The following is a 13388-nucleotide window of genomic DNA, read 5'->3' as shown; positions in this document are numbered from 1 at the left end:
AAGCACCTCCGTTGCTCCTGTGAGCAGAACCTCTTCACTCCCCTTTTTTTTTCTTTTTGGTTCGCGCTCTCAGTAACACACATGTCAGCCCTGTCATAGTGTTCCTAGTCAATGTTTTTTGTTCTAACCGTAGTATCTGGCTCTATGGACATAAGGGTTAAAGTCAATTAAGCTGGGCATGGGGTGTTTTGTAACAATGCGCGAGTTACATAGCCTTCAGTAGCTCACAATGTTTTTCACTGATCAGAAGTTCCTCCCACTACAGAAAAGGTTAGAGACCCCTGTGACAATGCATTAACTTTCCACAACCCAGCTCCCACTTTTACCACTCATTGACGGTATACTTGTTTTTTGACCCTGTACAGCTTCTCTGACTTTTGGCTAGACTTGCACTATAGAAGTACCATATACATGCATACATACATAAACATACATACAGGCTGACACCTCGAGACAGCAGGCTCTGTTCTTCTCATTTATACTGAAGAACTGTGCCCGTTGCCTTTTTAGGTCTTGCCTGGTGAAAGCAGCGCATGCGCTACCCTCGCCAGAGAGGACCTTTTGGAATCGATTCTCCCAAAGCCATACATGCACGCGCAGGGATGGACAAAGATGGCTGCTCTCGCCATTTGTCCAAACCTAACAGCATGCGCGTGCATGTAAAGACAGTGGACAGCCTTCCGCCATCTTGATAAACACGTGTGCTTTCACGGTGTGCTTTCACTTTAAAAGCAGTTTAAAGTGAAAGCACGCCGCCATGCGCACGCGCGCGTGCACTGCGCACCAGCCCGGCCGACCTCCCTTGTTAGAATTACAGTAGAGTAAATTCCTGACACTTAGAATTGTTTCTTTCCTAAAACTTCTCAGCACTTTGTTAGGGGTAGGAAACACTACATAAATGTAATTACAACAACGAACATGCTCAGAAGAAAGCCTGCTTACATACGTCAGTCATCGCAAAATGCGATGCAACGCGCGCTACGAAATTCGTTTTATTTATTTAATTGTTTACTTACCTGCAATTATCCATATTCCGGTTTTTAGAACCCCCCACCCTGCCCCTCCCCCGCCCCGCCTTACCGCCCCACGGAACTCCCTCCACGGGCCGCGGCTGCCCTTGACAGCGCTGATTTCTAGGAAGCAGCCAATGAAAGTGATTTGGACTGACACCTGTCAGAAAGCTTTTGAGGCCCTGAAAGCTGCTATGTGCATGGCGCCCGTGCTCTTGGCTCCCAACTTCTCCAAAGAGTTTATCGTTCAGACAGATGCCTCAGAGCATGGTGTAGGGGCTGTTCTTTCACAGAATAATGAAGAGGGCCTAGATCAACCTGTAGCCTTTCTTAGCAGGAGGTTACTTCCACGGGAACAGAAATGGAGTTCTATTGAGCATGAGGCATTTGCTGTGGTCTGGGCACTGAAGAAGCTAAGACCATACCTGTTTTCGTCTCACTTCCGGGTTCAGACAGACCACAGGCCCCTCAGATGGTTGATGCATATGAGGGGTGAGAATCCAAAGCTGTTGAGGTGGTCCATTTCCCTTCAGGGTATGGATTTCACAGTGGAACATCGCCCTGGTACAGATCATGCCAATGCTGACGGTCTGTCCAGATTTTTCCGCCTTAGTGATGAGGAACTCCCTGGGGTAGGGTAGTTCTCCCCACTCTTCAGCAGGAGGGGACAAGTGTTAGACCTGGCACCTTGGCGTGAGTCTCCCTTCCACTTTTTGTCGCTGTGCCTCATGTGTTTTTATGGTGTTGGCCGCTCAGAGCACTGTGCCACTGCCAACCAGTGCCACAGTGCAAGTACTCCCTATGTAAAATGTATATGTTGGTTGGATTCCATGATTGGCTTATTTGGTTTACTATCAGAACCCAGTCAAGTGCACCAGGAGTGCAAGGGTGTGTAAATACAAATACCGCTGGTGGGCTCGCAGCACTGGTTGTGCCACCCACAGAAGCGGCCTGGTAAAATGTATCTAAGGTCTGCCATTGCAGAACCTGCGTGCAGTCTGGTACTGACATGCTGACTGGACAAGTGCCCACACTTGCCAGTCCCTAAAACCTTCCCTTAACTTCATATTAGTCACCCCTATGGTAGGCCCCAGGGCAGGGTGCATTGTAAGCATAAGGTAGGACAAGCCCTGATGTGTGTGGCATGTCCTAATAGTGAATTACAGCCATTTTCGTTTTTCACTATTGTAAGGCTACCCTATTCTCATAGGCCAGAATGGGCTGTTAAGATTGTTACATCCTATGATCCTAACAAGCCCAGGGAACATGGTAGAAGATCGAGTTTAGTATGCCTGAACTCAGAATAATAAGGTACACCTTTTAGTAAGGTTTATTTTAATATTCCGCGTTTGAAAATGCCGCTTTTAGAAAGCTGGCCTTTGCTTGCCTAACCATTTCAGCCCGCCTCTGCGCGATGTGTATCTGCTGTCTGGCTTGCGTGAGTGACAGGGCTGGGGAAACCCCGATGGGCAGGGCTAGGTAGCCTGGTGGAGAATAGGACGATTGGCAGGTAGATGGGTGGGAGGTGCGCACCTGGGCTCTGAATAGGACTGTGCTCTGCCACAACAATGCTGGCTCCACCCCCTGTGGAGCATCTGATGACTCTGCCCGCACCCTGAATGAAGAAGCCTGCATCGCGTAAACAAAGTGCTCCAGAACTGGACTGAACTAGGCAAGGGCCCCCCTGGCCTGAGAGAACAAAAGAAATGTAGTATAAATGTAGGAGCCCTGCTCCTAAGAAATCAGATCCTGATACAAGACGAACCTCTGCCTGAGGAGAAGGAACCGGGAAAGCTGTAGGAGGAGTACTGTCCCTGACCTGGGGGATTGGCCTGCAGTGGTTGCCTTGCTGCTGAAGGAGAGGAGAAAGATTGCTGATAAACTTTGCTTCAACTTGTGCTGTTTAAGGTCTCCAAGGGCTTGTGCTGAGCTTGCCCTCTGAACAAAGTCCCAGGACCAGTGGACTTCACCGCCTTTGAGAACCGCCGTTCTCCCCGTGAAGCTGACGCCGAGAGAAGTGTGCGCTTCCCAATCCGGCGCGTACTTTCGCAAGCCTGTGCCGAACTGCCCGGCTCAAGCACCGTGACTAAGGCCCCCAAGCCGTAGCTCGCAACGCAAAGGAAGGACTGTGTGACACCTGATTTGCCTCTCTGCATCGTGCCACTTTGCGTGCCCCCCTACCCTTGCTGAGGGCAGGCTGTGGCTCCTAGAGTAGTTGGTTCGGGGCTCCCCACCGGAGTGTGTTACCGGCTTTGCATCACGCCGAGAACAAAGGCACGGTCCTCAGAGGTACGGCTCGAACGCCGCATCTAAGAGCCAGCGCACCGTACATCTGCACCGTCCCCCTGAGCACCGCGACTGAGGCCCCCTTCGAGCCGCAGCTTGCACCGCGATTGAAAGGACATCGCGCTGTACACGCGTGCTGAGGATTTACTGCGCCGTCCCTGACGAACTTCTACAAAGACCAAGGTACTGTGCCCCCTACACACCGTAAGGTGCACGCGTCACCCGGAGTGTCTGCCGACGCTTGAGAGCCCCGCTCGCAGCCTCTTATCACCGCACGAACCGGCCGACGCGCACGAAGCTCACAGACCTCCTGAACTAAGCTTTAACCAAGAACGCTTGAACTAAATAGTATTGTGGGCCCATTTTACACGTTATTGGGTCTTGTGATAAGTCTGCTTACATAAAGAAGTATATTTTTGAAAAACCAGTGTGGAGTCCATTTGTGGAGGGTATCATTGAAGTGTTGTATGTAGTCACAAATGCTTAACCATTACGCCTGAGATAACGCCTTGTCTGCTCGCGCCAAGCTACCTAGAGGGTGAGCAGGGGTTATTGATAGAGTGTAACCCCTCACCCTGACTGGAGGAAAGGTCCCCTGCTTGGTATAAGTACCTACCTGTGCCAACCAGGGAATCTGGATTCTAACAGCCCACAAGCGAGGAAAGTAGGGTCACCAGTAGCCCGGGCCGCTTCCCAGGGACCGCTCGCACTGCACAGCTTCGTCATCACTCTTCCACCCGGAAACCCACTCCAAATATCTGAAACAATTCTGGAATTAGCAAATACTATTCCATTGAAAGTGTTTCCAAATGCATCGTGTTCAGGGCGAGTACGCTGTGCTATCGCGCTTTTTTTTAATTCCCATTATGGCAGTAAGATCTCCCCGTTTGCAGTCGACCGTTTGCAAGTGTGACTTTTGAGTGTGTTGGGAAGCGCCACATGGGAGGTGAGAAGCCGGGGTCTGCTTACAGCGGGCAATGCTTGTTTGCTGAAAGGCGCAGGCTTTTTGCCCTCCTTTATTCTTGGGTGCCAAGAATGAGTTCTGTTTCCATGTCTGTCTAGGGGCCCAGTGCTAAAGTGTTTTAATGCACTATTCGTACACGATGCGGAATCCTCTGTGTCAGACGCCTTGCTTCGAAGGGGACCCAGTCCCAGGGCTTGGGGGAGGTGGGGGCCTGACTCCATCTCAGCTTTGGGTCTTCTGTCAGGAGATTTATTTTTTTACTTTTTCAGTTTTTTTATAGCGCAAACTCGGCCCGAGGGCACCGGAGCGCTATACTTGAGCATCAGATTACGTTACACAAGGTCAGAATCATTTTTTTGTGGACTGTGGGCTCAGGTCATAGCCTGGCTCCCCGGCCATATCACGGGCACAGGGGAGGCACATTTAAGACATTACTGGGCATGTCATGCTGTTGGAAGACGGCGCTGAACTGCGGCCACTGTCGGCATGTCACAACAGCTCTGGTCATATCTAGCAACTGCTCAGCAGCATGCCATGAGCACTGAGGAGACACTGAGCTAACCCAGGCGGTACTGAGACCCTCAATGGCCCAGGGTAGGCGCTAAGCTAAGTTAGTTTAAGTCCTTGGGCGCAGTAGAAATAAAAGCTTTTCGGGGGGAATGGGGGTTATGGGGGGAGAGTGGGAGCTGACGCAATCATACACCACACAAAGCATGCACACATCGACTAAACCCCATTCAACTGCTGGTGTCATTTCCATGCACCTAGCCGAAGCCTGTGGCAAGATGGTCCCACAACACAGGTGCGTTGCTGCAGACACTGGGCCTGGCATAGCGACACACGGACAGGCACAATGGTGTTTCCCCCCCCTCATGTTTTTCCTTGATCCCCCGATGAACATAGTGGCATGAGCAGTGACACTGCCACGCACTACACCGCGCCATTATCACAGGGCGCGTCTGCCCCGCACCATCTCTCATTTTGGGAGCTATCATAAGGACAGGCAGGTTGGCGGGTGTAGGTCATCTGCTCATGATAACACACATCACAGAAGGAGATCACAGTTCACCATACAGTCCCTAGTCTTGTTCTCTGTCAATGTGTGCGTTACCCAGTGGATCTCGTCCTAAACTCAGCCCCCCACTGGCCGGTCGGAGAGATTTCGAGTTGAGGCATAGGCACTTAACTATGGGCAAGCCTTAGCATGAACTGAGTACATACATGATGGTACATGCTTTGCACCGTTACCGTATGCGTGGTTTTGCTGTGACCACAATGCCCGTGAATGGCACACACCACTGACTTCCGTTTGGAGTACTTGGATGCCAAGAATGAGTTCTGTTTCCATGTCTGTCTCTTGAATTTCTATTTAAACAACACGCGTCAACAATGGATTCAGCCACATTGATTGAGGAACATTGGTTGTACTCCGTTTTTATATACGCTTTTTGGACATTTCATTCCCTTATATTGCAGAGTAACTACAAAATGGTCCTGATTAATGCCCGACACTGCATTGGAGGGGCTTTAGATAGGTTGAAACATGTTGACCCCGCTACCTTAATTGGGTTGAAATATCACTCGCCTTTTTCAGTTTTATTCTATACCTTTGGGACATGAATACAACATCCAACGAGTCCACCAGGAAGTAGTTTTAGATTAGGCAGGGCTGCAAGTGGGACGGGTCCTGCCAGTGCTCAGCACCGGCAGCACTAAAAAGCAGGTGCTGAGATTGGTCTAAATTAGGGTCTTCATTTAAAGTATCTCAAATCTACAGCAGTGCCCCCCTTCACTGCCTTTGATGTAACTTCAAAGAGACTCGTTATAGTTGTTTCAGTCTCATCATTTCAGAACGGAAGCATATTCAATATGCTGTACAACAAAGCCATAGTTCTTGCTTATTTATCTTATGCAACTAACAACCCTTGACAGAGCCAATAGTCCTGGCTTCTTGTAGGTGTAATGTTACATGTTGTATTATATATCTGGACTCAATGGCAGAAGAGGCAAAATACTAGTGGGCCAGCACACTATGCTAAGCACATAATTTTTGCTTAAATGTTTTAAGCTACGCCCTTAATTACATCGACCACGCCCCTTTGAGGAACCTCCCAGATTTTTCATCCCATTTAAACTACTGAGTTTAGATATTCTCAACCTTAACCTACATCTACAAGAACATTTCGGGTCTTCACTCCTAACTACTCCATCAAGTGCCCCTTCTGTATTCAGGGGATTTTAAGCTATTGGCATTGTAAATGACAATGCCTTTTATTTATGTTTAAAAAACAAAAACAAAAATAAAAGGCATTGTCATTTGCAATGTCAATAGCTCAAACTCGCGTAAATGCGAGACCTATTGCATTGCAAATGCTTGTTTTTCAGTGGAACGCTGTCACTTGATGTTGAAACCGATTGCCTAACGCTCAAAGTCCACACGCAAAAACAGTGCACAGTGTCCAAGGGGGACTGCAAAAACACAACAAAACAAACAGAAGCACAAACAAAGATTCATGCACATCCAGGAGTGCAAAGTTCACTGCATCGTATTACGTGTACCTTCCCCCAAGCTGGGGCAGTGCACATGCATTTGATCCCCGCCTGGACTCTGGATATCCTTAATGCAGCTGCAATTGCAGAGCATGATAGCAAATTAACCAAGATTTCAATGAGCTGATTCTGTCTCATCCCTGGGTGTAATATCAGCCAACACTACTTACGACATGAAACCCACTGTACTAAGTTAGGAAATACAAGCTTTTATAGTAATAACAATACAAAATACTACTTCGACCTCGTAGTACTATAAATATACAGTGATATGCTGGTGTTTCATAGTGTAACAGTTCTGCAAAGAAGTGCCGAGATATGTCGTCCCCCTGAAAGTGTCAAAGTGCTGCGGGTAGAGCTGATCTTGTCCATTTAAATGTGTGCACCCGTCGCGCGCGATTGCCCATCTCCAGAGAAGTGCTGCGACAGTTTTGTCCTGAGTGCTGGAAACAGCAAAGAGGAACTCGGAGAAGCCACAACTTGGAGCTGAACGACGGGCGTCGCTACCATTGGTGCAGCAGGTGCAGTTGCACAGGGGCCCAGAGCCCTGAGGAGCCAAATGACCCATGTCAAATTGCTGTTTTTTACTAACAGCAGTCAACAGGGCAATGTTCCTTTCTTACCCCAGGGCCCTTGGCATCCTTCTTGTGTTGGTACTAAGAAGGACGGGTGGGGTCATGCAAGGTGGAGTCATGAGGGGCAGAACCATGAGAAGTGGCGTCAGTGACAGGCACCTGTATAACCTCTAAAATTAAAAAAATGACATAATGGGACAATCGAGTAGTAAGTCTGTCTGGCTACCTCACTGTTCACAGACAGACTTCGCTTTGAAATTATTTATGGGTTTAAGTCACCTGCTGCAGAGGGCCATGTTTCTGCGTATAATATTGGTAAGATAACTCAGGTGGTTATCGCAGTTGCTGGAGAGATCTGTGTGAAATCTCTGCTGTTATGTTATACTATGTTATAAGGTTTTGTATAGCGCTTGTATACCTGAAGGTGGCGTGGCGCTGTGCTGCATGTGGGCGATCAGTGAGCTGAGGCAGGATGAGTCCCTAAGGACTTGGGTTTGGGAAGAGCCACGTCTTTAATGCTTTTCTGAACTGAGTAAGTGTTTGAGAATGTTTTAATGTAGTGGTTATGGCCACAAAGCATTTACCACCCCAGCGGGCGAGTCACCACCATATCTTTCGAGTCCGAGGAAGGGAGGAGTCTAGGAGGTGCATTCCAGTTAAAGCATTGCTTAAGAGTAACTGGGCCAATATTCTGTAGTGCCTTAAAGGTGGTGCTCAAGGCCTTGAAAGCAAATCTCTTTTTGCACAGGTATCCAATGCAATTGATTCAATGCCATAGAAGCTGAATGAAATTTGGGGAGATTAGGAACTAAAAGGGCTGCTGCATTTTGTAGTGTCTGAAGTTTTAAAATATTTTTTTGCTTTAGGCCGATATACAATCCATTGCAATGGTCCAGTTTGGACAGAATCAATGCTGACATGATCAAGTTTTGGAGGTGGGAGGGGATGAAAGGTGGAATTTTTCTCAAAGGCTTCAAGCGAAGGAAAACTGAGGAGGCTATTTGGTTGATCTGGTTCTAAAGGGAGAGCGTTCTGTCAAACATGACCCCCAGGTTTCTAACCTTCTCTGCTGGTGGCGGGGAAGGTCCCTTATCTGGTGGCCACCAGTCTGGTGTCCAAGAATTGGTATTATTTCTGAAGAGCAAACTTCAGTCTTACCCGAGTTCAGGCTTAGGCAAATTTCTGCCATCCAAATACTGATGAGTTCCATCCAAAGACAGAATTTGGAGGCTGTGTGGACTGGATTTCCTGAGGCAGACACCACAATGTGTGTGTTGTCTGCATAGGAGGCCACTGAGAAGCCAAATGTGCTGATATGTTTAACCAGGGGACTAATGTACAAATTGAATAGAGTGGGACTTAATGAGGCCCCCTGGGGGACGCCACAGGGGAGATTCCATGTTTTAGAAACACATTTTTTTAGGGTGGTAAATTGTTACCTGTCTGCCAAAAAGGATGTTAATAAGGCGAGAGTTTTGCCTCTAATTCCTAGCTCATGCGAGCGATCAATCGGAATGACGTGATTGATAGTATCGAACGCCGCAGAGAGATCGAGAAGTATCACAGCCGCACTGTCTCCTTTGTGTACGATGGATCATATGCTCTGTACGGCTATTATGAGGGCTGACTCGGTGCTGTGCTGGCTCCGAAACCCGAACTGTGAATCATTTATCAAGCTGGTTTCATTTATGAAGTCAGAGAGTTGCAGATTGCGTGCTTTATCTAGGATTTTGGCTGGCAGACGTGATATGGGTTGATCATTTGTACGGTCGGATACTGGAAGGATGGGCTTTTTCACAAGTGTAAGAATTGCTGCTCTCTTACATAATTTCAGAAAAATGCCAGTGTTAATGACTTCATTAAAAATAAGTGTACAGTGTTGGAAATGACCTCTGTTACAGGATGTAGTACTTTGGGAACCCGATTTGGTACTTAATAAGAGGTCCTTCACTTGTTCTTGGGATAAAAGAATAAGGGCACCAATTCACCTGTAAGCACTGCCTCTTCTTTTACTTTTGCCTTGTCAATATTTTAACAACTGTGTGCCTCCTTCACACACATTTGTACACAATCAGAATTGCAATAGGAATTTGTGACAGTTGCTCTTTGCGCTCTGCAGAGAGGCCAAGGACATATTATGGAAAGTGCCCCAGGGTGCAACGGGCATGTGCGCCCACTGTGCATGCCCCCAGTGCACTTTAATATTACAGAAAGGGCTGCAGGCCTTTCTGTAATACAGATAGCGTTGGTTAACATATAGCGCTAGCGCTATCACCAGAGGGTGTTCCCTCATTTGCATAGGGGCGTGTCACCATGCAAATGAGGCAATCCCTTTGCCTCTGCAGAGGCAAAGAAGCTGTCAGGAGGCGCATTGCACTATCAGTGCGCCCCCTGATGGCAGCCGTCTGAGGGGGGAGAAGGTGCCCTATGGACCACCCAGACATCCCCTTACAGGCAGATGCAGTCACTCACTGCACCCGCCTGCAAAGGGACTCTCACCCCTCTTAAAAGTGCAAGCGGGTTGCCATCTGCCCAGTGACACTTTCAAAACGACTCTGTATTTCACTTGCATGCATTGCCCTGGAGCCAGCACGAGTTAGCGGCTGACCTGGGGGTAGCGCATTCAATGTAATAGGGTGCACTTTCCCTGTTTTCTCCTGGCGCATGTTTTAGGGAGCTCTGTGGCACAAACGGGGTAAGTGCGCCCTATGTATAATAGGGCCCCTGGAGGCGACTCAGTTCAAAGTATACACTATAATAATAATATTTAATCTTGCATTCCCTAAGAGTGTTAAACATGTGAAATGTAGTGAGAACTAAATCCCTGCCATGGATTTCATTATTGATTGTTGCATTAACTGTTAGGAAATTGATCAGTGCTTTTGCTAGTAAAGTTAGGGGCATGAATATAGGGCCCGATTGGGGAATCGTTTCACTGTCCCTTTTTAATTACTACTGAGTCTGAGATCCGGGGGGACCCAGCCCACTTAAAGCACTGCACTGGGACCGGCATGGAACCCGCTTCCGGCTCAAGAACCATCTGCTAGAACCAGAATGTGGTTGGTTCGCACCCAATGACATCACTCACCCCCTCAGTAAAAGTTATAGCTTCCTTGTCGGAAAGCGCAGAGACTTCCCTATCCGGTGGGGGTGGCAGGCAGCCCTCCATTTGAAATGATTGTAGAGATACAGAGAAGCGCTAGCACTGGCTAACACAGCTATAGTAACCCTGAGGTGAGGTGCCAGTACCGCCCCTTTGGAAGCAGAGCTCAGCCTGTTAGATGAAGGGTGTGCTTCCTTTCAGTGCCTAGGAGAAGCAGAGATTGCTGCTGTGTAGAGCAGCTCTGGTTCTGACTTGGAGCACTGCGGTAGAGCAACAGGCAGTGACGTCTGCCTCTTTCTGCTTTCACCTCTCAGGAAACAAGCATGTCCACGTGCTCCGAGCCTGGCAACTACCTAACATTCAGGCAGCACAGGAATTATAACAAACATTGGCAAAGCCACCTGGTCTTGCTTTAATGTGCTCCCGCATATAAACACAGACAAACGATGTTTGCATGCAGAAATACTGTTTAGGCATGTCAAAGCTAGACCTATTGTCTCTGCCAATTGTGTGGGGGAGGGGGAGGAGTGGGAGAGGATCTCTGAGGTGAGCGAGAAATAGTCCTCAAGGTGGCGTCAAAGAACAGTTTGCACATTTTAAAGAATTACTAAAAATAGGTTTTGCCGAGAACTGTGCTATCAAGCCTAACATAACAAGGCTAAAACCTTTGATTTGTTCAAGCCTTATGAAAGTAACAATCTATGACGCAATGTAAGACCTACTACATACAAGATGTCTTGGTTATTTTAGCGGGGCATCTACTTTTTAAAACATACCTAGACGTATACGGGAAACTAGCTTAAGGTTATTTTATGCTGACATATTTTGTTCACCCCTGCTGTTTACAGCCGCATGCATGGGAAAGTAATTTATAATTCGTTACCAAATGCGCTGCTTTCCGTCCAACTAAATGCTTCCACCCACTACCCCCCTCCCCCCCGCACCCCCACACACTTTGTGTTCTTTTTTTCCCCTTTTTAGTTTTATAGAGCGCGAACTCGTCCCGAAGGTATCAAAGCGCGTTACATGAGCACCAGTTGAATTACAGACGGGCACATACATTCATTTCTCTAGGCAGAGGGAGATTAACTGATTTGCCGAAAATCACAGGACGTTGAGCGTCCCTGCCGGGACTCGAACCCGTTCCCCGTTTTGAGGTATGTTGTGAATTCCTGTGCTGTGAGCGAGTCTGTGAGAGTGCCTGACGTCTGTGTACTGAGTAAGAGTGTCTCTGCTCCGTGCTCAGCAGAGCGCCTGCAGGCACTCGTGGGACCGAGATGATGCCACGTGGGGCCCCTCTCCTTGTTACTTACAGTCATAAAGTAGGTACGTGGATGTGCCTGGGCCTGCGGGCGTCTCGTTAGAGCACCGGGCAGGCGCATCGGAGCATAGACAACTGATGCAGGTACACTCACAGGCGTTCAGCACACCGAGGCTGGCATGTTCAGACACACATACAGCGCTGCGAGTCCCTACACAACGCTGGATGTAGATGTTATCACTCAATTAAAAGGGGCTGCTTTTTTAATCCACTGCTGACGGATAAAAAGTTGACTCGACAGCGGATGCATTCAAATTTGTAACCCCCGATTCCACACAGGTCCCGGCAACCGGTGCATTGCCTCCAGGTCTATCTTAAGTGCGCATGCTGAATAGAAACTGCGAGGATATGCTGCACTGCGCCGCTTGCAGCATGGAGGATGGTGGTACCAGGCTTGCCACGGTTTTAGAAGTGATGTCGAGGGAGATTCATTGCCCTGTCCCAGTTTCACCCACCCTCCCTCCCCAACTTACCTCCAAACTTCACCGTTAGAAACATCCTGCCTCCTCCCGGGTCCAGCCTTGTTCTCGAGCGGGGCCTGGATGAGTTTCAGCCTTGGAGGTGCACTGCGCTCCTCGGCGATGCACGGCCCAGACCTCCCCTGTCTCCCATCAGCAGCAGGCCGCAGGGCGGACGCCGTTCCCCGGCACCCGTTTCCACACCAACAGCCTGCCGCCTGCTCTCGTTCTCACCAGACAAGTTTTACCTCCGCAGAGAGCCGGAGCTCAGAAAGGGCTGTAATTAGGCCCCGGGAGGCAGGGGAGGGCGCTGTCCGAGTCGGCCCGTGTTTAACACGCTCATTTCCCAGCAACGGGGAACGGATTGTGAAGAATGCGCGGGGACACCATGGAAGGGGCTAGACCCTCACTGCGGCAGCCATGGAGGGTGATGGGGGCGCAGGCAGCCTAGGGATCGGGTTGGAAAGTGTCTGCGTGTCTGGTGTTGGCTTGTGCTTCTTCTACCCACGACAGCTCGGCAGGGGGTGGGAGGGACCTCGGTTTCAACGGATGGACAGGGTTATACATTTATTTATTTATTTTATAGAGTTTAGACTAAATCCTGCAGGGCCTCATTTCGCTGTATGGAAGAAGGGTGTGTAAACATCGGGTGGGAGGGAACCATGGGTTGAGTTCTGTGAATAGCAAAGGAAAGCAAACAAGATTTAGTGTACTGGGCGTTTGTTAAAGAGATTTACGGAGGAATGCAGTACAAAAAGCTTGCAAGGGAGTCAACTGTGCACTGGACTGGTGGGCATAGAGCATAGTGCCAATATTGGCAACTGTAGTCACATAACACACATAATACATTAATAAACCACACAACACTTTTGTAAGTGGAGAAATATTGCTGCAGGTTTATTAGCATAACCAATATGCAAACATGGTGGGTTATCTTACGGGTGATTCCAGGGCAGGCCAACCCCTATGCCGCCTGCCCGTCTGATAAGCCTAAATTACACCGCGGCAGTCGCCAATTGGTGCATACCAAATCTTGGGAGGGGCCACCCCTCCCATCCGTGGACCACCAGTCCACTTGCTTACTCACGCCCCCCCGAAAGAGGTGGGCGGAGCTTCTTCTG

General features: G+C 48.8%; 1 protein-coding gene across 1 annotated transcript in view; it reads right to left on the bottom strand.

The window, feature by feature from the left end:
* The window catches only part of C11H22orf15 (chromosome 11 C22orf15 homolog), a 122480-nt gene extending 109767 nt beyond the window's left edge, over window positions 1–12713 (bottom strand). Inside the window, exon 1 of the mRNA XM_085634001.1 lies at window positions 12283–12713. Coding sequence (XP_085490127.1) covers window positions 12283–12307 — 25 coding nt within the window. The 5' untranslated portion in view covers window positions 12308–12713. The remainder of the gene's footprint in view (window positions 1–12282) is intronic.
* Window positions 12714–13388: the final 675 nt, after the last annotated feature.

This window comes from Triturus cristatus, chromosome 11 (assembly GCF_964204655.1).
Source record: "Triturus cristatus chromosome 11, aTriCri1.1, whole genome shotgun sequence".
Classification (NCBI taxonomy): domain Eukaryota; kingdom Metazoa; phylum Chordata; class Amphibia; order Caudata; family Salamandridae; genus Triturus; species Triturus cristatus.
Note: the sequence above shows the minus strand (reverse complement) of the source record. Positions and strands in the feature narration are given on the sequence as shown.